At 46.5% G+C, this 21,764-nt stretch overlaps 1 protein-coding gene across 1 annotated transcript in view; it reads left to right on the top strand.

Moving 5' to 3' along the window:
• The window catches only part of LOC149348090 (uncharacterized), a 292,673-nt gene that overhangs the window by 259,113 nt on the left and 11,796 nt on the right, over nt 1-21,764 (top strand). Inside the window, exons 88-96 of the mRNA XM_089541683.1 lie at nt 157-252; nt 3,425-3,520; nt 5,565-5,660; nt 6,133-6,228; nt 6,661-6,756; nt 10,888-10,938; nt 12,610-12,720; nt 18,048-18,155; nt 18,421-18,534. Of these exons, the coding sequence (XP_089397809.1) occupies nt 157-252; nt 3,425-3,520; nt 5,565-5,660; nt 6,133-6,228; nt 6,661-6,756; nt 10,888-10,938; nt 12,610-12,720; nt 18,048-18,155; nt 18,421-18,534 (864 nt within the window). The remainder of the gene's footprint in view (nt 1-156; nt 253-3,424; nt 3,521-5,564; nt 5,661-6,132; nt 6,229-6,660; nt 6,757-10,887; nt 10,939-12,609; nt 12,721-18,047; nt 18,156-18,420; nt 18,535-21,764) is intronic.

The raw sequence follows: 21,764 nt of genomic DNA, 5'->3' as shown, positions 1-21,764 counted from the left end.
TTATTGTTGGGTAGCCAGCAGTTCCCAAAGCACTGAAACAGTCAGTGAACGCCTCTGCTGCTTCTACTCCCACTTTAATTTTAGGCTGTTTTTATTATTGCTCTGCAGAGTCTAAACACGCCCACGTTCGATAAAATGCTCTTTTTTTCCTGACAGATGAAACGCGCGCAAGCTGCAATGAGGAAGAGAAGGCAATATGTAACACTACAGGGCATCACTGTGATTTCAGCGCTGGGGCTCCTCTGTGCATTGGTAAGAAACTGTTCACGGTTTTACTTGTCAGTGCTTGAAAATATTCTGCCCTTCTGCCCAGTGAAATTTTAGAGCGCAGCTCTTAGGCGCCCGTTTCTACGTTTCGTGGCGTCGCCGTCTCCGTCGTCGCTGTCCGTTGTAACCAGGAGAGGGCAAAATCACAACCACCTCCCCTCCTTAACAAGAAAAAAAAAAACAGCGCCGCGCGGACGGCTCTCGCCGGCGCGCGTCGTAAAGCGGAGGAGAAGGAACCCCTGGGAAGCGACAAGCCCTGTTTGTGTGGCTGCCCCCTCTCCCTCCGCTTGCCGACGCGGCGCGCGGGGAGATTGCCGTCGATTGTTTAGACTGTCCGAGACGTTTCTACGCGAAGTTGACGGAGAGGGCGTAGCCTTGCGTGCGCTAAGAGATGCCCTCCACCTCTTCACTCGCGCGATGGCGGCGGCGCCACGAAAGAAAGTTCCAGATGCTCCTCGAAGCCACTCCCGGCCTTTGACCAATGAGCACGCGCGCCCGGCGCGAGAAGAGGAAGGAGAATCACAGGTCACGTTACCTTTATCGACTATGCATTAATTGCCACCTCTCTTGGCTCTGCATTAATTTGCCAGCTACCACGGGGGACAGGTTGCTCACAATACGGTGGCCAGGTTGTGAACACGTCACAAGGTCAGGTGACCTCTCTACCAGTCAGCGAATTTTGTCTCGGACATGCGCGGGGCTTTGTTGTGAACGCTGCCATTTTTTCGCATTAAAAGAACCAAAGCTTGGTGCGAAACATCTCACGAATAGTATGTCCCCTCAAGCCCTGCCACGAGCAAATGTCGAAAAAACGGCTGGCGGTTTAGCATTGCTTAGCACGTAATATTGGGCGGAAGCGTAGTTTTTTGTAGGTGGACGCCACTGCCACGTACCTCAAAGCGCGATTGAAGTTTCCACTAACCCGGGGAAGTACTTGTGCGCGTCTTCAGCTTTTTCATCATCACTGCCAATTTGCCGGATGTACGCCGTGGCCTGTGCTCCAGTGCCCCGTTTTTATCTCAAAGTCGTCCAGGCTAACGCATGCAGCGCACATCTCGCTGTCACTACCGCCACATAGCTCAAAGTGCGAATATTTGTTTCACAGTACTAATAGCTGATGGGGAGGACGATGTGCAATGCACAGCTCGAGACTGTGTTGCAGTCTAACTCCGGCCGTGCTCAGCTGTGGCTATACCCTCGTGCACTGCACAGCGACCAGCGAAACTGATCTGTACGCACCACCGCTGTTTCGAATCACAGTAGGGAATAATTATTTGATTTATTTTTATTTATTTATTTCACTTAGCACGAGCCCACAAACACTGCAAGATCTTCCTCGGGGTTCACCCATCGGAATATCGTATTCGTACAATTAAGCGAGGGCGAAAAGTGAGCACAGCGGCGGAAGAACACAATAGGGGGAAAATAAGCCAGTTTTGTTGCAATCTCATCCGCAAATGTCAGAAAAAGAGGCTGAATGATGCGGAAAAAGAATTTCACGAAGAAGTGAAACGTGGGAAAAGCAGAACCCCGAAAAACGACAATTCTAGAGAGGCAAGAACAGCCGCCCATGCTCACAACGACAACTAAATGGGCACGGACACTAAGTTCCGCTTTAAGTGAATGACTTGGTAGCGTTAATGTCATTGTGCCTGCAAATGCCGAATTTGTCACTCTGGACTTTATTTCATAGATCTTTGGGAGTATTCATACCCCTCCTGGCCCAGTGGTAAAGCGATGCGCCACTGCCCTGCTATGACAAGTGCTGCCATCTTTGGGACTTGTGCGACGCATGTTGCTCTTCCCGAGCAACCTCTAGCACTGCCAGCTGCCACGCTGGCATAGCCTTATGTAAAAAGCGGGTGCACAGCCACCATAGGGCCCCATGCAGTCAAAAATAAAATTCCAATAAAAAATGGCGTCGGGAAGGAAGATACGATCTCGTGAGTGCTATACACTGCCTGGATTGGGAACAGTTGGTGATAAGAGCTAATGAATAAAACCTTAGTAATCTGCAATGCGCTGATGGCATTGCCCTGCCAAGTCGCTCAGGAGATGAAGTGACAGTTAGACATGCAGAGTTAGACAGGCAGAGCAGTACCGTAAGCCTAAAATTATTATGCAGATAACCAAAGTAACTTTCAACAGTCTCGGAAGTGAACAGCAGTTTACAATTGGTAGCCAAGTGCTGGAAGGGGTAAGGGAACTTACGCCTGCTTAGGGCAGATAGTGACTGCAGATCCGGGTCACGAGAGGGAAATGACTAGAAGAATAAGAATGAAGTGGAGCGCATACGGCAGGTTCTCTCAGATCACGAATGTAAGTTTACCAGTATCCCTCAAGAGGAAAGTATACAACTGCTGTGTCTTATCCCGGTACTTACCCATGGAGGATAACGAAGAGGGTACAACTTAGGAACAGCACACAAGCTAAGGAAAGAAAAATTATGAATGTAACGCTAAGAAACTAAAAGGGTAGAGTGCGTCAGCAGAAAGGTACTCCTTTTCTCTCTCTGTAACGGTGATCGAAGGGACCCTGCTAATTCTGATGCTTTGTATTTTCATCCTTAAGTATTGGCTCTTTTTCACGGAATGTCCAAGACCATCGAGCTTCTTTACTCTCTTCTTCAATAAAAGAAACGGGAAAGAAATGAGAGCCCCAACAGCAAGCCCTGCACTCTTGGCGAAGATATGCGAGAGGAAGCCCCGGCCCTCTTAAGAGCGATCGCCGCCGCCATGCTGCTGCATGTGTCATCCCTGTTGTCATCGTGTACACCGAGGCCAGGCGCCGGAAGCTTCTGTGCGGTATAAGGAGGACCGTCCGTGGGGTCGTCATTCGCATCTCTAGACAGTTCTTGTTTTGCGATTTTCCTTCATTCGTCCTCCACGCGTGATGCGGAATCGGTTACACCCCGGACGGGAAACTTAAGCCGGGGCACGAGCCAAATTTGTTGCACACCCTCGACCTCAACCCCTTCTCTCACCCACAGTTCACCATCTCTGTCCTTTCTCACCTTCACAACGCCTATCCTCCCTCACCTAACCGACTGAATCCCTCACGAGGTGAGGAAGAGGATCCTTTGTGAGGATGCCCATGTCTCCAATGAGAAATATGCTAAACGTGAAGCTCTATTTCTGTCTGCTTCTCCTCTCGGCAGATCAACAGCGAAAAAAGTGCAACGAAGAGGAGAAGCAGGTGTGCAGATCAATGGGGAAGAACTGCGACTACAGTGCCGGTGCACCACTTTGCCTGGGTAATGAAACCTCTTTTGGCTGCTCTTTATTAAGGCCTAATGCTCTGAGAAAGAACAACTTTGGACTACGAACAAATGTTTAAATGAATCGGTGTTTATGTTTTGTCTGGAAAAATTTTTTCTGAATAGTCGGTTTACTTCCCGGTGCTTACAGAAAAACAGACAGTGCGCACCTCTTGCAAACTAAGATTGCAGGCGTACTCACGTATACTATATACTGACACCCTCTGCCGTGCATGCAGCCGATAGATATGTCGGAGCTAAGGCGAGGAAGAACAAGCTCTGACAGCGTTGAGGTTCGATCTGCTTTTTTAATTGCAGTGCTCTTGTCCGGCGCCGTGTGCCATGGCCTGCGCGAGGGGCGCTACAGACGCTTTTCAGTTTGTGTCCGCATCGCTGGTGTTTTCGCGGATTTAATTGATCTTAAAATCACAGGCTATGCTGAGGGATGAAATGAAAACACACCTTTTCTGCACTCTGTGTTATCGGTATATATTATGGAACGCTGGAGGTTTCGTTTTCAATCGAAGCCGTCTACTACAACGTTTCTCGCGGGATCTTCGGGGCTCAACTTGACATACAATTAAGGGGTCTCTGAAAAAGGGTGCTTGAGGTTGGCTATAAAATGCCTGCTTTATGTAGAGTGCGGGCCACCGAGCGTTCATGGCACGTCCAAGAACTGAAAAGCGAACAGATAATTTACAATACATTTTTAAAAACTCCCGCTTCCGTGGCTCGCAGCGACCAGCGGTGCCGGTCTTTCGCTCGAATCCCCGCGCAACGCGTCATGTAGCGCTCGTTACGTCAGCAGCGGAAGGCTATCATTGGTTCGCCGTGCCAACTGCTCCCCCCGGAGAATTCTCGCGCGCCTTAGTAGCCGGCGGAGCAGACGAGTAGTGGGGCCGGCGGAGGAGCCGACATTTCAGCGAGCAAAGAGTGTCAAGAAGAGAGGGGAACACGCGGAAATTCAAATTTTGACTGCAGATAGATCAGCTTCCAGAAGACGCATTACAAAGATTCTTGTTGGAAAATATTTGCGGAGCGGCGTCCTTTATCATCCGAGGCATACCGCAGCTCTATTGAGAACCCCTTTCAGAGCCCCTTTAATGTCTTATACCGTGCACTCATGCGCGAACACTGCATAAGGCAGGGACACAGACAGAAGAGACACACACAGCTTTTGTAAAATGTAATTTGCACCGCCAAGTCATGCTGCGCGCAAGCACCGTATTTTCCCGCGAGCAGTACAACTCTCATTAGATATGTGTGTGAAAACGTGTGTCGAGGAAACTGAAGGAAAATTTATATCACACAGATGCCTCACTGAGCTGAGACGTCAAATATAGGCGGTGTCCATCGCGGTTCAGCACACTCCGACCAAATGTACACTGGCCGACATAGAGGAACAAAGTGTAGAAATTGACACAGGTGACTGTACCCTTGCTATGCACAAGGATGCGCAGGTCTTTACGGGACGGTGGAAGTTTAGAAGCGTACAAAACGAACTCGGTGACGCCATAAAGTGACGCAATTTAAAATTAAAAGTGCTCGCTCATGAAGATTGTGAGTAACGCTTTCGGAGAGACGGACATTACAGTAAACGCATCGCAGCGTTCGTGTTTGCAAGCTCTTCAGCAGAAGAGATTCATCATTCGCACAGAAGTGCAGCTGGCACTGGGCCCAGTTGCATCTTCGAAGCAGATGCGTGAGTTAGTACAAAGCTACATGAAAGCACGTTGCTTAGGCTTAGATTTTAACACCCGAAAGCGAGCTAGGCTATGAGGGACGCCGTAGTGGAGGCCTCCGGATAATCTCTATCACCCGGGGTTCTTTAACGAGCAGCGACATCGCATTGTGCACTGACCTCTAGGATTTCGCCTCCATCAAAATGCGACCGCTGCGGCCAGGTTGGAACCCGCATGTTTCGGGTCAGCAGCCGAGCAACATAACCACTGAGCTACCGCGGCGGCTAAGGCGTATGGCATCTTGAACTTAAGGAACATTTACTCTACGCAAACTGTTCTTTTTTCGCCCTCCTTCACAGGCGACACGCGCACGAAGTGCAACAAGCAGGAGACCGAAGCCTGCAGAGAAATGGGCCGAGAGTGCGACTTCTCCGCTGGAGCTCCTTTGTGTTTAGGTAAAACAAAATAATTCCTGGGTGTTAGTCGCATGCAAGCCTAATGTAGCTAAGAGAACTTGAAAACAAAGTGACTGTTGGTTAAATGCTCCCTTGTGAGACACTTTTCTACTGCTAAGTATATGGATTCAACACTGTTCAGCGCATGGATTGAGGCTTGGAGCCGATAGAAGGTACAGACGTCTAGTAAAATATAACTGGACTTCATTTGGACGCAAGATAGTCTCATATTTCTCACGTTATCGTTTGTGGGCTTCAAATATAGTAGCAGTAAGTACCACTCTCTCTCTCTCTTCGCAAGAGTCTGTTCACAAGAGTCTGTTCACTAGAGTCTGTTCGCAAGAGTCTGTTCACAAGAGTCTGTTCACAAGAGTCTGTTCACAAGAGTCTGTTCACAAGAGTCTGTTCTGTCTTTACAAGACCCATCTAAGGGCGGAATTAAGTTTTCAGGTTTGTTTGTTTAACCCTACAGGCAAAAAGCGCACAAAGTGCAATGCACGGGAGATTGAAGCATGCAAGGACATGGGTCTAGGATGCGACTTCTCCACGGGAGGTGCACTGTGTGTCGGTAAGTGCAGCTATTCGCTTAATGTCGATACAACGTGACTGTCGCTAAAAGGCAGCGCATCTCCTCAGTAGAAGCGTTACGTTTACTACCTCCAACATTGACACACTCTCCCTCTACTGACCAAGCTTCTGCATAATGTCATGCAAGGGTGCAATGAGGGAACCTGCAGATATGTAGGGGGCACGGGCTTGCAGCAGAGGAGACTTTGACATCAATACCACACGCGTGACCCTAGCCGAGGCATAACGAATACCAGACGTCCACGAAACGAGGCGTACAATAGCTAACGGACGCATGATGCTCTCCGACTTTCTTAAAGGCGTTTTAGATAAGAGGCAAGTAGTAAATAATCCATCTCTTGCTTGGGAACAAGGCATTTCTCTGCAAATTCAGGCGCTGTGTGACTCGAGGGAAAATTTGGTTTCCTTACAGGCGGACAGCGTACAAAGTGCACTGACGACGAGACCGAAGCATGCGAGGAAATGGGACTGGGGTGTGACTTTTCTGCGGGTAGCGTTTTGTGCTTAAGTAAGTACTATCATTCGTTTAATTTTGGTCACATGCGGCTACAGTATGTTGCGATATATTTACAGTCTTGCTGTGGTATCATGACCTACGCAGGCAACCTAATCAGAGACGAAATGTCTGAGACCTAAACCTTTAGACTGCATATATACGGCTTGAATAAACAAGCTCGCTGTTCAGATTTAGGTCTGGTTTTGGGGGGAACAATACTTGTGTCTGGAGTTACACAGAAGTAAAATATAAACTTTTTTTATCACTGCAGTTGATTTGTACACAGAGTTTTTGTGGCGACGAGAAAAATAGACTCGAACTTGAAGCGTGCAGCGCCGTTCCTCTTCGGTGTGGTGGGCCCTGGAAGTATCAGCGCATAGTACGCAGAACATGCATGTGCTAAGCAGTCTTTAGGGCGACGAAAGTGTTTTTCGTCTATACCGGGTGTTTCACAGAACGCTTTCAAAAATTTTCAAAAATATGCTTTTTGGGGTAAAAATGTGGATTTTGCGGCCTAGTATTACTAGTGTTTGCGGACTCCAGATAAACGGTGAATCGTCTTAAATAGTAAGGTGCTAACTAATTTTAATAATTACTTTTTGACTAGTAGAGTAAGGCGCCTAGTTGTAATTAGAGATCTGTAGCCTGTCGTTAGTAACAGCCATATCAGTTTTAGGAATTTCGAAAACGCAGTTATCCTCGACGCCGTGGCTCGACAAATTTTCGCTGCATCATGCAAAAATACATGCCGTTTAGAAAGCATGCAGGCAAAGCAACCTCTCCAGTGCAGGTAACAAGTCGAGAAAGCCAAATTTCGTCGAGCCACAGCGCCACCGTTAACCGCATTTTCGAAATTCAAAAAACTGTTCTTGCTATTACTGATGACCGGCTACAAATCTTTAATTGCAGCTAGATGTCTAAAAGCCATATTTTCACCCCAAGAAGCCTATTTTTCAAAGTGTTCGCTGAAATACCCGATATACCGCTATATTCCGAGACTGGCTCATCCGTTCTCCAACGCGGTATTCCTTTCCGCTGCTGTAGCAACTATCCGAAGCGGAAAAATTAGCTTCAAAACCATGCGCCTGGAATTTATCGCTGCGGCGTATGTGTAGGTGCAAAGAGTTTAATTTTCACCTCTTTCGCCTGCTCGAAGGCTCGTGTCGTTTTTAAATTACAAGCATCGACTAAAACGGTTTCCTCTCCTCGGCCACGTCTTATGTGTGCTGTCAACAATTTCTTGCTGGAGAACGGCCGACCAATATTGTTATACGAATGCTTGAGCAGAAGGTACTGTTGGCAGTAAAAGTTTCCGAGATGCGAGTGGGTGGGAAAAAAATTACACGAAAACGTAGAGCCCCTGTGTCTCAGAAAAGCCGGTGTTGGCGTTGCAGTCTGCGTGACGGAAAAATCCGCACTGGACGAAAAGGTGGTGGTTACAAGAGGCTTCCACAGATGGCGCCAGTCACACCAGCGGCGCATCGGAAATCTCTCACCATCGGGTCGCGGGTCAGACGTGCTAACGCTGCGCCACGAAGGCGCGTTCGCACGCCAGTCGGGGTTAGAGCGTGGCTTTATATGTATGTCATGTGTTCTTACACATAATGATTGTGACTGTGAGAAAGGAGACAGTGTCCGTTTCTGCGTAGGAAAGAAGAACCGCTGTCGCGTCATATTCTTAAAGGCGGAGCATAAGTGTCTCCCCAGTTTTTGGTGCACTCTCGTAAACCAATCGCCTCAGATTTACGAAGGTCTGAGAGGACGTGCATGCTCCATCCAGTGGTAACAATTAAACAGGGTCGCGGGCCAGCGTCACGGTAATTTTTCTGACAAAACGCAACCCCAGACTTTTTCCTGCGGATTGTACATGTGCATACGGTTGTGTGAAAAAAAAAAGAGCCATTCCTTGTAGTACTCTAATTTATCCACTTGAAATACGTTGGAGAACATGTAAAGAGTCAGCTTTCTCACGAGGCAAAATTAGGAGGAGAGGTGTAGTGAGAACTCCATGCCGTACCAGTTCTAGCAGCAAAGTGAGCATGCGCACGCTGGCAGTTCTAGACATATGAAATGGTAACTAAGATCACACTACAAAACGTTGTCACAAAATGGCTACCTTCGGCAACTTCCAACACTCAGAACTGTTACCCTATCCTATCTCAAGAACTCAGTCCAATGATGTCATGGAAAGCAGATTGAACCTGGCTGTGCATCCCTCGCAGTAACAGCGTCGCAGCCAGCGGCATGCCATCACAACTTTGCATCGCATACAACTTGTTGTCAGATTTTAGTTATATCAATCATCGGCACGACAGCGGATCACGCGGCCGCATCATCCGTTGAAGCTACGGCTATTTTGGGACCTAATGGTTTCACTCCTGCGTAAAAAGGCTTTTTTTGTCAGCCAGGAACTTGCAGAAGGAAGAAAAGAGAATGCTCCTCAATGCCAAATTCTGCCACCTTGGTACCTACCGTCCGGTTTGTATGCCGCGGATGCGGGCGCGCATACCAGCATGGCGGTAATTACCACCAAAGACGCTAGATGGCGCCGCCTTCCGAATTTCCTTCCTGGGGCCCTAGGGTTTAAAGATAACAATAGTCACGTAAGTAGATCTGCAGTGGAAGTAAGCAAAAAGCGATTGGAGGATTGGTGGGTGAAAAGCAGAGATGTGACATAAGGATAGAAGTGTAGGAAACCGTAGTGAAAGAAGATGGCGGATCTTAATGAGAGTTAACAACACAGCTGAACAAAAATAATGTTAGAAAAGCTGAGCATGGTGGCAATTGCCGCCACCCCGTTTCAAAGGAGGCGCTCCTATCCATCGATCCATTCATCCATCCGTCGAGGCGTTGTTCATGATGCGATATATAGGCGAAGTATTTTTGATAGGGCGGCTGTCTCCACCTGAATATTTGACAGTGGAGGCCCCGGTCGAGGTCGGTATTCCTTCTCCTTTGATAACGTCGACCATTTTTACTAGTAGACGAATAATCTACTAATAGACTAAAAGTCTATTACCTACCTCTCTTCGCCAAAAGGAAGCGCACGAAATTAAACATGAGAAATCTCTCCAGAATACAACGAAAAACGGGAGGGTGCCTTTTTAAAAAAATTCGCAAAGTCTGATTCTCCACATTAGTCGCAGAAATCAATGGCATTTTACAAGTTTAACTCCGAGCAAATTTTTGATTACAATCTACTGTGGTCTCTTATTATATTTAACGCCGTTATAAACCAATCTGCTCTGCATCAGAATGCTAGTTTTGTCACGCACGTATTCGCAAAAACACTCTTGTAACTTTTCCTTTTTTTTTTATTCACGTAGAGCAAGAGGCGCGCATCGCATAAGCTTACCACTTCTGTCTGTGGCCCTGGCCATGGGCGTTATTGGTGTCTTTTGCAGTAATATTTTCGTGTAAATTTTGCTGCTAGTGCTTTCAGTCTTCCTGAGAATGACACGCAGTCGTTTTTCTAAAGAATATGCGAGCAAAATATAATGCTATCGAGACAGACTATTTGAAAAGAATAGAAAGGGTGTGAGATTCTTCTAACACCTTTCTCCGGCGTACACAGGTCGTATTAGTTTGAGGTCGCGGATCACAGCCACTCTCGGTTTGAATGTTACCGTCGAACAGTTTTCTCTTCGTAGAGCTATAGACACTGTATTTCAAAATTCTGTACAGAGATAAAACGTCTACATAATGCTAATCTCCACTCGTAGCGAGTATAACTAAGTAAGATGAATAAGGAAAATCTTTGCGATAAGGTAACCCTCTAATAGAAGATATGGCAGAATAAGGATAAGGCTTTGTTGAGCTTTAAAGCTGAACAAATTCCACAAAATCTTACATTGTATGTTGGCACTTTGGAAACGTTCGTATCGACGCTGGCATCAATTTGGCTGTTGCTTGTGTGCTCGGAGATAATGGACACGCGAAATATCAAGTGTGTCCTAGGAGGTTACATTCGATTTGCAAGTAGGTGAGCCTTTGCTATATAGTTTTCGAGGCCATAGCTAGAGTCAAGAAAAGGTAAAATATCACTAATTTTATTCACCAAACAAATACTTTATTCTGTCATAACAGAGTGTGTGGGCCGTGAAATTTAAGGCGTCATTTAAATTTTTTTTCTTGTTGTTTCAGACCCTGTGGTGGAATCAACAACTGAATCTGTTCCTTCATCAACCGAGTCTTGTGAGGGAACAATTTCATTCTTCATTCAACGCTCAGTGCATAATTCTTGTCACGTTGTGCTCTCATGTGCACACCTTTAGGCGAGCTGCATGGGGACTATTCGCCAACGAAACCACGAATTCGTTGTATGCTTTACTAGCTACGTTCACCAAACCTGAAATCGCCCTCGAGGATTTAAAGAAAATAAATCTTTTTAGTGATGTATCCTCATATACTTAGCGCTAATGATAAATATGGAGCGGAAGTATTGGACATATTTGCACTATTTCTTGTTATCAGTAATACCGTTGAGTACGACTATTAAAAAGAGAGACCAATGGATTCAGTTAAACGAATGTCTGAGCACAGAGAGCACGACGATGTATACATTGTTAGATGCACGACCTGCTCACGAGCATGTCGATCCAAGGAATTATTAGAGATGCACTAGCAACAAAAGCACAGAACAGTCGGTGCCATGTACGCGCCTGCAAGCCAGGTTCAGTCATCGCTGGTCATCACGCAGCAACATATACTGCGCGCGAGAGATTGACTTCACGGTCTCCTGCTCTTGTTCATGGTGAAAAACTGAATCATTGAAAGGTCCAAGCTCCGTCTAGTTGGTGACACGTTTTCATGGGAAGGCGGTACAGAATGAAACGCGTGATGGTGCTGTGTTTCTTGTTGCCAGTTGCCACTTTCCGGCTGCGCGCATCAGACAATGCGCAAGAGGAACGAAATATCAGGGCTTTGAGTTGCAATCGTAGTCTGTAGCTTGGCATGGCAATCACACTGCAGTTCCAGAAACTGTCAATGTGTGTACCTCCTATACAGTTCTTAAGCAGACAAGGAAAGGGGAATGAGGGGCTTGTTATTAATATGAGAGAAGCCAGCAGCCACAGAAACCAAGGGGCACAGGGGATTTTTAATTAATTTATTTATTTTGTGGTGTTGATCAATTTATATTACTGAATATGTTATCGCTTAAAGCTAATTGATTAGAAAAGCAGAAGAAAAACAACCACATGCCGCCGGTGGGATCCGAACCCACGACCTCCGAATTACGCGTCCGGTGCTCTACCGCTGAGCTACGGCGACGGCTGTCAAACCTTCTGCTTTCGGGGGTGTTTATGTTTACAAATAACCTAACCTTGGGAGTGTTCACCAGCGCCACCCGCGGCGGACGTAGCACGTCCTGAGATACGTCCGCCGCTTAAGAACGTGGGTGGCGCTGGTGAACACTCCCAAGGTTAGGTTACTTGTAAACATAAACGCCCCCGAAAGCAGAAGGTTTGACAGCAGTCGCCGTAGCTCAGCGGTAGAGCACCGGACGCGTAATTCGGAGGTCGTGGGTTCGGATCCCACCGGCGGCATGTGGTTGTTTTTTCTTCTGCTTTTCTAATCAATTAGCTTTAAGCGATAACGTATTCAGTAATATAAATTGATCAACACCACAAAATAAATAAATTAATTAAAAATCCCCTGTGCCCCTTGGTTTCTGTGGCTGTTGGCTTCTCTCATCCTATACAGTTCTGCACATATACACAGGAGTGCAATGAGGCACTATACTGTCGAAACAAAGTCTCGTTTCTTCGGCTTTCACATGAAGTGGCACCACCTCACGCTTCCGTTTTACTGCGCGGCTGTGGCAGTGCTCCCACAAATTTGTTCTCTTTTTTTTCTTTGGTCCAGTGTGTCCGATTGATGAATGCAAGGAAGCCTGCGAAGAGGCGGAACCTGGCAGAAAAGTTGTGAACGTGTCATGCTCCGCATCAGAGATGTGTTCCTGCGCGTATGAAGACGGTGAGGAGACATCCTGCACCATAGCTCCCCAGATTAAACTACTTCTCGTGTACCGGAATGAATTGCGGGCAGTAGCAGGCACCTTGAATGGGAGCACTTAAGATCGCGTCCCTACATGTTGCTGTCGTCTCCTACCCGAAAAAAAGTGCACCTTTCTTCATTGCTGGAAGTCCACAGTGGGTACTCACCGTCCTGAATAGTACGCGAACGCAGAAAAAAAACAATGATGAATGGATGCCTGGGAAAGCTCTCGACAGGAATACGGCGTTTGACCTCGACATATTTACTTCATGACCTCTTTATTCGATGGCGGTGTAACTGAGCGTTGCGAAAATGCTTTCTTAGTTGACATACATCTACCACACAGGATCTCTTCGCCGAATGGCGCCTTCGTTTAATCATTTTGCCTTTAAAAGAAATGGATGCAGATATTTTGCAAAAATATAAGTCAGGGTACGAAATAAAGTGGCTTACGAAATGGAGGAGGCAGCTAGTAGAGAGCGGTAACGCACAGCATCTTGTACAGTAGACCAGAAGACTGTATAACAAATTTATTTTATTCCAGCCTACGCTGGAAGTGTTGCACGTCAGAGAGAATTTATTGTCGCAGTTCTTCGTTTTGATGTGAGAAAAAATTGAGGCGGAAGAAAATAAGTGAGCCATGGCATTGCCTCCATGGCATTGCCTCCAAAGAACAGCCCGAGTGCTTCACATTTAGAGGTCAAGAGCGATAGCTGCAGTGAACTAAAAGTGGCTGGTTTGTTATAGTTAACTGGTTTTCAGAGGAGTAACTGGCTTATAACGTCACAGTGTCTGTCGAGTGCCGAAGATTCATGTTGTTTATTCATGCCTTTCACCGCTTTGAAAATAGCCAATATGCATCCCTGATGCTAATTAATCATCGTTGGGGAAAAAATCCAGCGTTAAAACAAGGCTTGTCAGTGCAATGAGGTTCAATTACGAGAATCAGCTAAGCATAATGATGCAACAAACGGGGAATCTGGTGGGGCTATTCCACTGTTGTTGTGGTGTCTGCTTGTGTCTCCGTTTCACTATCACTCGTAGACGCTGGAGACAGACGTAAGAAAAAAATTCCATATAATCTCCTTGTAGCCAAGGTTATTAGAAAGTTGTTGCCGACAAGTAGACAAATGTAGACGGTTGCATTTTCAGTAATTTTTTCTTACTTTTGTTCCGTGACAACGCCCCTCAATATGGCCGTTTAAACTCACGGTTCATAGCAAGGACAATCGGGCGCCTAGAAAATACTGGACGGAAGCAGATTACGAAAACGGCGTCTGTGTAGGGCCTGACCCTTGCTCGTTTTTCCAAATTTGTTTTACAAAGCATGTCGAAAACTCCTTTTTTAAAATGCTTTCCTTAATGGCTTTCCGCAAAATATCCTTCAGAGGTCGCAAAAATGCACCACTGACCGTTCTTAGAAAGTTCTTATCAATGTTCTTCTCACAGCCAGTGTTTCAGCTTTCAACGGTGTATCTCATTACTCTCTTATCGATCGACATTTGTTTCTAACTTAAATTGGAATATAGGGCACTGCAGAAAATAAAAAAATGAAAGTGTGCTCCGATAAAAATATTAATATTATTCGCATTTCTTCTTGGTAGCATGTTTGCCGAAAGTATCCAAACAATGTTGTGAAGGTATAGGATGCGCAATCAAAGAACGAACCACGAAGAAAGACACAGAGACACACACAAGCGCTACGTCATGTACCAACTAGGCCCAACCCAAGTTTTATTGAAATATCCAAACAATGTTGTTTGGTTCTCAGCCTTATTGTGCAGCTCTCACGGACCCATATGCACGGAAAGACAGGTTCTACTTACCTTACACAGATTTAAATTTGAACACAGGTGCTTCATTACCCGGCTATGAAACCAGCATGCTTAGTTTCGGCAAAGCTGGTAAAGGCGGTACTGCCGAAGGCCGTTCAGTGACTGTGTGTAAAATTAGCTACAGTCGCATTGACAGTGAATGGCAGCCCATTTAGCCTCCCTTGTACAGAATTCGTCCTGTTTCTGACAACAGAAGTATCCAAGTGCCTCTTGATGCAGCGCGGGAGCACCTGCAAGTGTGACTTTAGCATTTGGTTTGGTTTGGTTTGTTTTTTGCAATAGATAAGGATTCATGAGGGGAATCGTAGATGCGCCTGAATGAAGGCCATTCTATATCGCAGGAAATCCTAATTATGCGGTGAAAATATAGACACGCCTGAATTCTCTAATGGGTTGATATATTTTTCACGTTCTCTGAATTTTCGAAGGGTAGCTAGCAATGCTGACCGCATCTCGTAGGATGGCTAAGCAAGCAACGGATTCCACTCATGCCGGCATTCTCTCAACCGATCGGTGATAGCAGATCCAGTTTTTCACTCAATATTTATCTGGAAGTGTTAGTGACAGCTTTATTTATCCCCAAAGGAAAAACGGAGGGGGGGGGGGGGGGGGCAGAGACGTCCTAGGCTGGGTAGGCCTCCACTACTCTCTGAGCCCGCCCAATCTAGAAATTTGTCCTGGAGATCAGGCGCTTGGCTGCGTAGAGAAGCCTTCCACTGCTCTTTTGAATTACTATTCGGGAATTTTGGTGTGTGTGTGTGGGGGGAGGGGGGGGGAGGGCGAACAGAAGGCCATATGATGTAGTGGGGTTTGGCTCTGCCCGAGCAGAAATTACAAACTGAAGAAGGGTAGATAGCTGGGTCGATGACGTGGCTGAAGATAGGAGTGCAAAAGGTTTGAGTCTGAAGCTGGCGCCGCAGAATCTCGCGATACCGAGAGTTTTTGCGGGGCCCAGAGTGTGTGCAATCCTACCGAGGCGGTAATAGTGACATAAGTCATGAAAGGAGAGGAGGCGGTCCCGCGTAGCAAGCGGGGCCACTTGGCCGAAGGTGGGCTTCGTGGCCGGCGCCCGGACAGTCAAACCTCGAGCGCAGGCGTGAACCACCGCGTTACCAGCTAGGCCTGCGTGTGCGGGGCACCAAAGAAGGGCGATACAGTGAGCTGGAAGGTGCTTTAGGAAGAGATAATGGGCTGGGCGGGATATCCGCCCCGCGCCGAAGTTGTAGATTGCTGATTTGGGGTCCCTCGCACTTGTGGTAATATCGGGAGTGTTGAGAGCTAGAGCGAGGCTTGCCTCCTTTGCCTCCAAAGATGAGGCGTTTACGGTGGCAGCCGTTTTAAGGAGGCCGCTAGAATCAACGGCTGAAAGAGCATCGGTGAGGCCGGAGGGGTATTCAGCGGCTTCGACATGGAGGACGTCCTTGGCATTGGAAAGGCAGTTTTGAAAGGCTTCCGCCCGTTTTGGCCGTCATTGTGTACGGTGAACCGGGTACATGTTCTTTACTAAAGAGGGCATGTGTAGGTTTTGATGAATATGGTATAGGATAGTGTGCTTGAACTTAGTATTCGAGTTAAAGTCGATGGGTAAGGATTGAAGTATATGCCGGCCAGTGGTGGCACAAGTAAGGCGGGCATACTGTGAGGTGAGATGAGCCTCTACTAACTCACGTAGGGTGTGGAGGGTGCCGGTTCGAAGACGTTTGGTGGATGCATTAGAGGGAATACCAAGAACGTATTTATGGCGGGAAAGAACGTCCACGGCATCGATTTCCGTACGGGAGAGGTTAAGGTATGGCAGTGACTACCTGCGTGCTCTTGGACACGTGCTTTATGAGACGGAGGGTGTGCTCGACAGCCATACTAGGGTGTTGAAGAGTATCAGTGTTCAGTTGGTTGGCCTGAATGAAACCACCAGGTACACGATTTCGAGAGACATTTTGAATGTCGTGATCGCTGAGATAAATAATGAGAGAGGGAGAGTGTCGATAACGGCGGTGTGATGCAGGGAGCAGGAGTTCAGATTTAGTAGCGGCACATTGCAGATTCATGGCGGCAGCATGCTCTACTACCCCGTTTGGAGCGGTTTGGAGGGTATCTTCGATGTGACCATCAAAGCCTCCGGATACCGAGAGGGTAATGTCATCGGCGTACAGAGAGAAATAGAAGGAGGGGATGGAACTACGGTAGGTGCTGTATAACCAGATTAAAGAGGAATGGCGAAAGGACAGCCTAGGGGAGTGCCGAAACTTCACAGGATGTAGGAGGATGATTGCTCAGAACCAAAGAGGGGGCAGCGTTACGAGCTGAGAGGAAGCTGCTGATGCGGGAGTAGGTTTTGAAGCCGCAACAAATCTGGCTAAGGCCAGCATAGATGGTAGCATGGGCCACGTTGTGCCATGTAGGTAGAGACCTAGTATGGCTTGTGTGTCCATGCTGCCATTGCAAACAAGGATGTCATGTTTAAGGTGGAGCATGACTGGCGGAAACCAATCATTTCAGGAAGCTCTAGCTCAAATTGACAAGCTTTAGCATTGAAATAAGGGAGTAATTACTCATTGACATCCACCCGAACGCAGCCATGCGGCTACAAAGGAAAGCTATCCTTTGTAGCCGTATGGCTGCGCTCGGGTGGATGAAAATGAGTAATTACTCTCTTATTACAAATCTACTCCACCTTGGGAGATTCCCCTAAACATTTGACCAACACTGTTCCCACTTCAAGTTATTGATCAATTCGCTCTCGCCCTACCACAAGCTTGCCGTCCCGGTTAGCTCAATTGGTAGAGCGACTGCTCCGGTGAAGTGGTGGTCCCGGGTTCGATCCCCGGACCAGGATGAATTTTTCTTTAACTACGAAGTTTCTGAGAAAGCTGTATAGCTTTCCTTTGTAGATGTATGGCTGGGCTCGGGTGTATGTCAATGAGTAATTACTCCCTTATTACAAATCTACTCCACCTTGGGGGATTCCCCTAAACATTTTACCAACACTTTAGCATTGACAAGCTTTAGCCCCAAGTGAGTAAGGCGTAATACATCGGAACCTTCTGAAGTAATTCCTGCTCACATTACTAGACAGCCAAATGGGCTGCCCGGTTTCCAACAGCGGTTTGTGAGGTAAAGGACTCGAAACATATGTTGTGAGCTATATAGTGCCGTTTTTTAATACTGCTGATTTCAAGCGATTTTCGCGAGATTCATGCTGCATGCCATGCAGGGCAGGCGCAAACTCGATAAGACATGAGATGTTTATTAAGTGAAAGCGTAATTTTGGGCTTCATCAAAGGACACTTTGTACTAAATCTTCCGCAAGATGTGCCTACAACCTATCAACTCAGGCAGCCTGATTGAAGCAGAACACGCTCATTAACATATAAACTGAAAGCAAAGGAGCCATTACAAGGTTACCCTGCTCTGAGACCTTGTCCTGAATTGCCTAAAGCAGTACATATTCCACTGTTGTGTTTTTTTTAGAGTGTACGGCATCAAAATGTTTGGACTACTGCAAGCAAGTCGTTCCGCAAGAGAAACTGAAACAGGCCATCTGTAGAAATAACATCTGCCACTGTGAGAGAAGGAAAGGTATGTATAGTGGTGAAACTACCCTTGAGCAAACCAAGAACCTTGAGTGTCTGTCGGGCAAACAGCGCCGGATGGCTTTATTACAGATTTTTTTTTCTTTGCTTTGAGGAGGACGGTTTTGCGGAACACATGTATTCTGTCTCAGAAGTTTGTTTCGTGCTCGGTATATTCTTTGTTATGCATATCCTGTATTCCATGGAACATTTATTGTTGAACAACTCAGTTCCACTGCCAAGAATTGTTTTTGCATCTTTCTCGCTAAAAGGAAACTGCACCCCGGCGGCTTGTAAGAAAAGCTGTGAAGAGAAAGAGCCCGATAAGGTACTACTGGAGACCAGTTGCACCGCATCTGACGTATGCCACTGCACGTACGAAGACGGTAAGACTACCAAATTTTGATGCACTATGCTCCGGGCAAAGAGGAAACGAAGTCACTGGAATTGTTATTTGCGAGTAGCTTGATGGCTTTGCGTTCTACTTAATTGAGAGGAAGTTCACGAACGTCGCCGTAGAGAGACTTTCACTGAAGGAGTAATATTTTGTTGGTGACCACGCAGAGCTGGAGGCGGTGTCGCTACAGTTGCGGTTGGATGTACGCCAGGTCCTTCAGTGCAGCACGGTTAATTTTTAAAAGTAGGTTGTTTGCAGTAAGACTACCTTTTGGCGGCATCATATCAGCGCTGTTAGCGGACCCCACAGAACGTGTGAAGCAGTCTAAGTAGTAAAGGGAATACTTGGTCTAGTAGTTTATTTTTTTATTTTATTTGGCCGACACTCCAGCCTGCGTGCCTGGCTTTAGGCGGGAGTAGGTGTACATGCATACGACGGAAACCATTTCATACGTGGGATAGCAAAAAATCACGATTAAAACTAACCAGAATTCTCCATTCCATAGAACAGCTGCTGTCGAACAACTCAGTACCACATTTTGTTACTTTTGTTACCACGTCTTAATAATTTTACGACTACGAGCTCGTCGGTTTGAAAAAAGAGATCTGTAGCTGCCTGCTAGTAATAGCCGTGCTAGTTTTTAGATTCAATATACTGTAGCGCAGCAAAAGACGAGGACACAAGAGACGAGAAACGAACAGCACGAGCGCTAACTTCCAACAAATTTTATTCTCCTGAAGCATCACATTTATACGCCAGAAAACAGTAATCACATGTGCGAACAGTATCAATTCCTTAGAAACCCGAGCTCTTTATCTGAGAGGAGAATGGAAGGTGTGCTTACACACGCGCCTCCTGACCTATTTATCTTTTCGGCTTCAATGATTTCGCGCGTTACCCTTTCTCTGCTTTTTCCTATTACCCGACATTTATCAAAGAAAGGCTTACAGGTTTTTGAGTTGCATGCGAGAATGTGGTCAACGAGCGATCCGCCTTGCCCGTTTCTGACGTTGCGAGCGTGTTCCATTAGGCGCTCGTTCAGACATCTCCCCGTCTGGCCGATATAGTGTTTCCCGCATGACAAGGGTATCTTATACACAACACCTTCATCGCACGTGACGTATGGCTTCTGGTGCCTAGTTGTGCATCCGCGCGCTTTGTTTGTGTTGGGTTTTCCCAGTTTGCACAACGTTGCAAGTTTTTTCGGCGCCGAGAACACGACGGTCCCATTCGCTCGTTGACCAATTCTTTTCAAATTGTGGGAAATCTTGTGAAGATAAGGCAATACAACAAGGTTTTTTCGTTCACGAGGAACCGCGTTTGGGTGACAGTGATTTTCTAGTTTCATTTTCTTAACAAGTTTTTCGGCAACAGATACTTGAACATGGGAGGGGTACCCGGCATTAGTCAGCCTCTTGGACTGCTCTTGAAAACTATCGGTCATCATGTGCGGACAAGATTTCTGGAGAGCATTTTGAAAACATAAATTGACAATACCTCTTTTTACCAGTTTTGAATGAGCGGAGTGATATGGCAGCATCGGCTTGTTGCTACGCGGTTGGTAGGCCCAGCATATGTGATGAGCGTGAAAGGTGAAGTTAATATCTAAAAATCTAATGGAGTTATTGATGGGCAATTCGCATGTTAAAACAAGCGGTTTAAAATGTTCTTTCATGATAGTTAAAATGCTATGAGCCTTTGGCTTAAGTGAGCCGTTGTCACACTTAACAAGAATAAAAAAAAATCATCAACAAATCTAAAGACCTTGATTACGTCCAAGCTGTCTAAGTGGCTGGAAACAGCCTTGTCAAGTTTGGATAAAAACAGATTACTCAGAATCGGCGCTATGCACGACCCGATGCATATCCCTTCTTTCTGAAGGTAGGGTTTTCCTTCCCAGTTAATGAACGTTGACTGCAAGTAAATAGCTAAAATTTCTAAAAAACTGCTCGCCGACACACCCGCCGCGTTCTGGAAAGCGACACACCCGAACTCATCTATGCACTCCTCTACACAGCACAGCATCTTGTCGTTCGGCAGCGAGTAATATAGATCCTTAACATCCACAGAAAATGCAACAATGCTGTCATCAGAGCGCGACCGAACGAAGTCTAAAATTTCGTCAGATTTCTTAACCATAAAAGGGTCGTCTAGAGGTAAAAGGTTAAGTTTGCTTTGTAAGTACATTGAAACTGTTTTTTGCCATGTGCCAGTTTCAGAAATGATCACCCTGAATGGTATTTCCGGTTTATGGGTTTTTGCACTGAAAAACACGTCTAAAAAATCTTTTCGTGCATCGCCTATTTCTTTAGCCAGCTTGGTAAGGTTTAACTTGTTGCATAACTTCTTCGCTTTAGCTTTTACTTTAGACATCATTACTTCGTTGCGGCAGTTAAATACAGAAGACACGGCTTCGTCAGCCTTGGATTTGTAAAGTTCACAGGATAGAATAGCAAAACCACCTTCTTTATCAGCAGGCAGCACGACCAGGTCCTGTTCCTTGATGAAGGACTCGACGCGCTTCAGGGGTAGCTTGGAAGATCCTGGCTTTGAGCATTGCAAAACGTCGACTCCTTCTGAAATGCAGCGGTCGTGATCTAGTTGCGTTGCACGCTGCGACACTTGGCGTACCATCGCAAGTAGTTGTGCAGCTGACGGCTTGGGCTCCACAGCAAACTTCGGTCCTAACGATAGAACCCTTGACACGTCATCCGGTATATCCAGGGCCTCCAGGGTGTGGACAGTGCTCCGGGCTGTCTTCGTCCTGCTCGCAAGGTCGGCCCGTAGTTAATGGAACACCTAACGCCTAATGGAACACGCTCGCAACGTCAGAAACGGGCAAGGCGGATCGCTCGTTGACCACATTCTCGCATGCAACTCAAAAACCTGTAAGCCTTTCTTTGATAAATGTCGGGTAATAGGAAAAAGCAGAGAAAGGGTAACGCGCGAAATCATTGAAGCCGAAAAGATAAATAGGTCAGGAGGCGCGTGTGTAAGCACACCTTCCATTCTCCTCTCAGATAAAGAGCTCGAGTTTCTAAGGAATTGATACTGTTCGCACATGTGATTACTGTTTTCTGGCGTATAAATGTGATGCTTCAGGAGAATAAAATTTGTTGGAAGTTAGCGCTCGTGCTGTTCGTTTCTCGTCTCTTGTGTCCTCGTCTTTTGCTGCGCTACAGTATATTGAAACTATGTACCAACAAGCCCAAAAAGCCA

This window comes from Amblyomma mixtum, chromosome 4 (assembly GCF_055824585.1).
Source record: "Amblyomma mixtum isolate Tamu chromosome 4, ASM5582458v1, whole genome shotgun sequence".
Lineage (NCBI taxonomy): Eukaryota > Metazoa > Arthropoda > Arachnida > Ixodida > Ixodidae > Amblyomma > Amblyomma mixtum.
The sequence above is the reverse complement of the archived record's forward strand: the minus strand, read 5'-3'. Positions and strand labels throughout refer to the sequence as shown.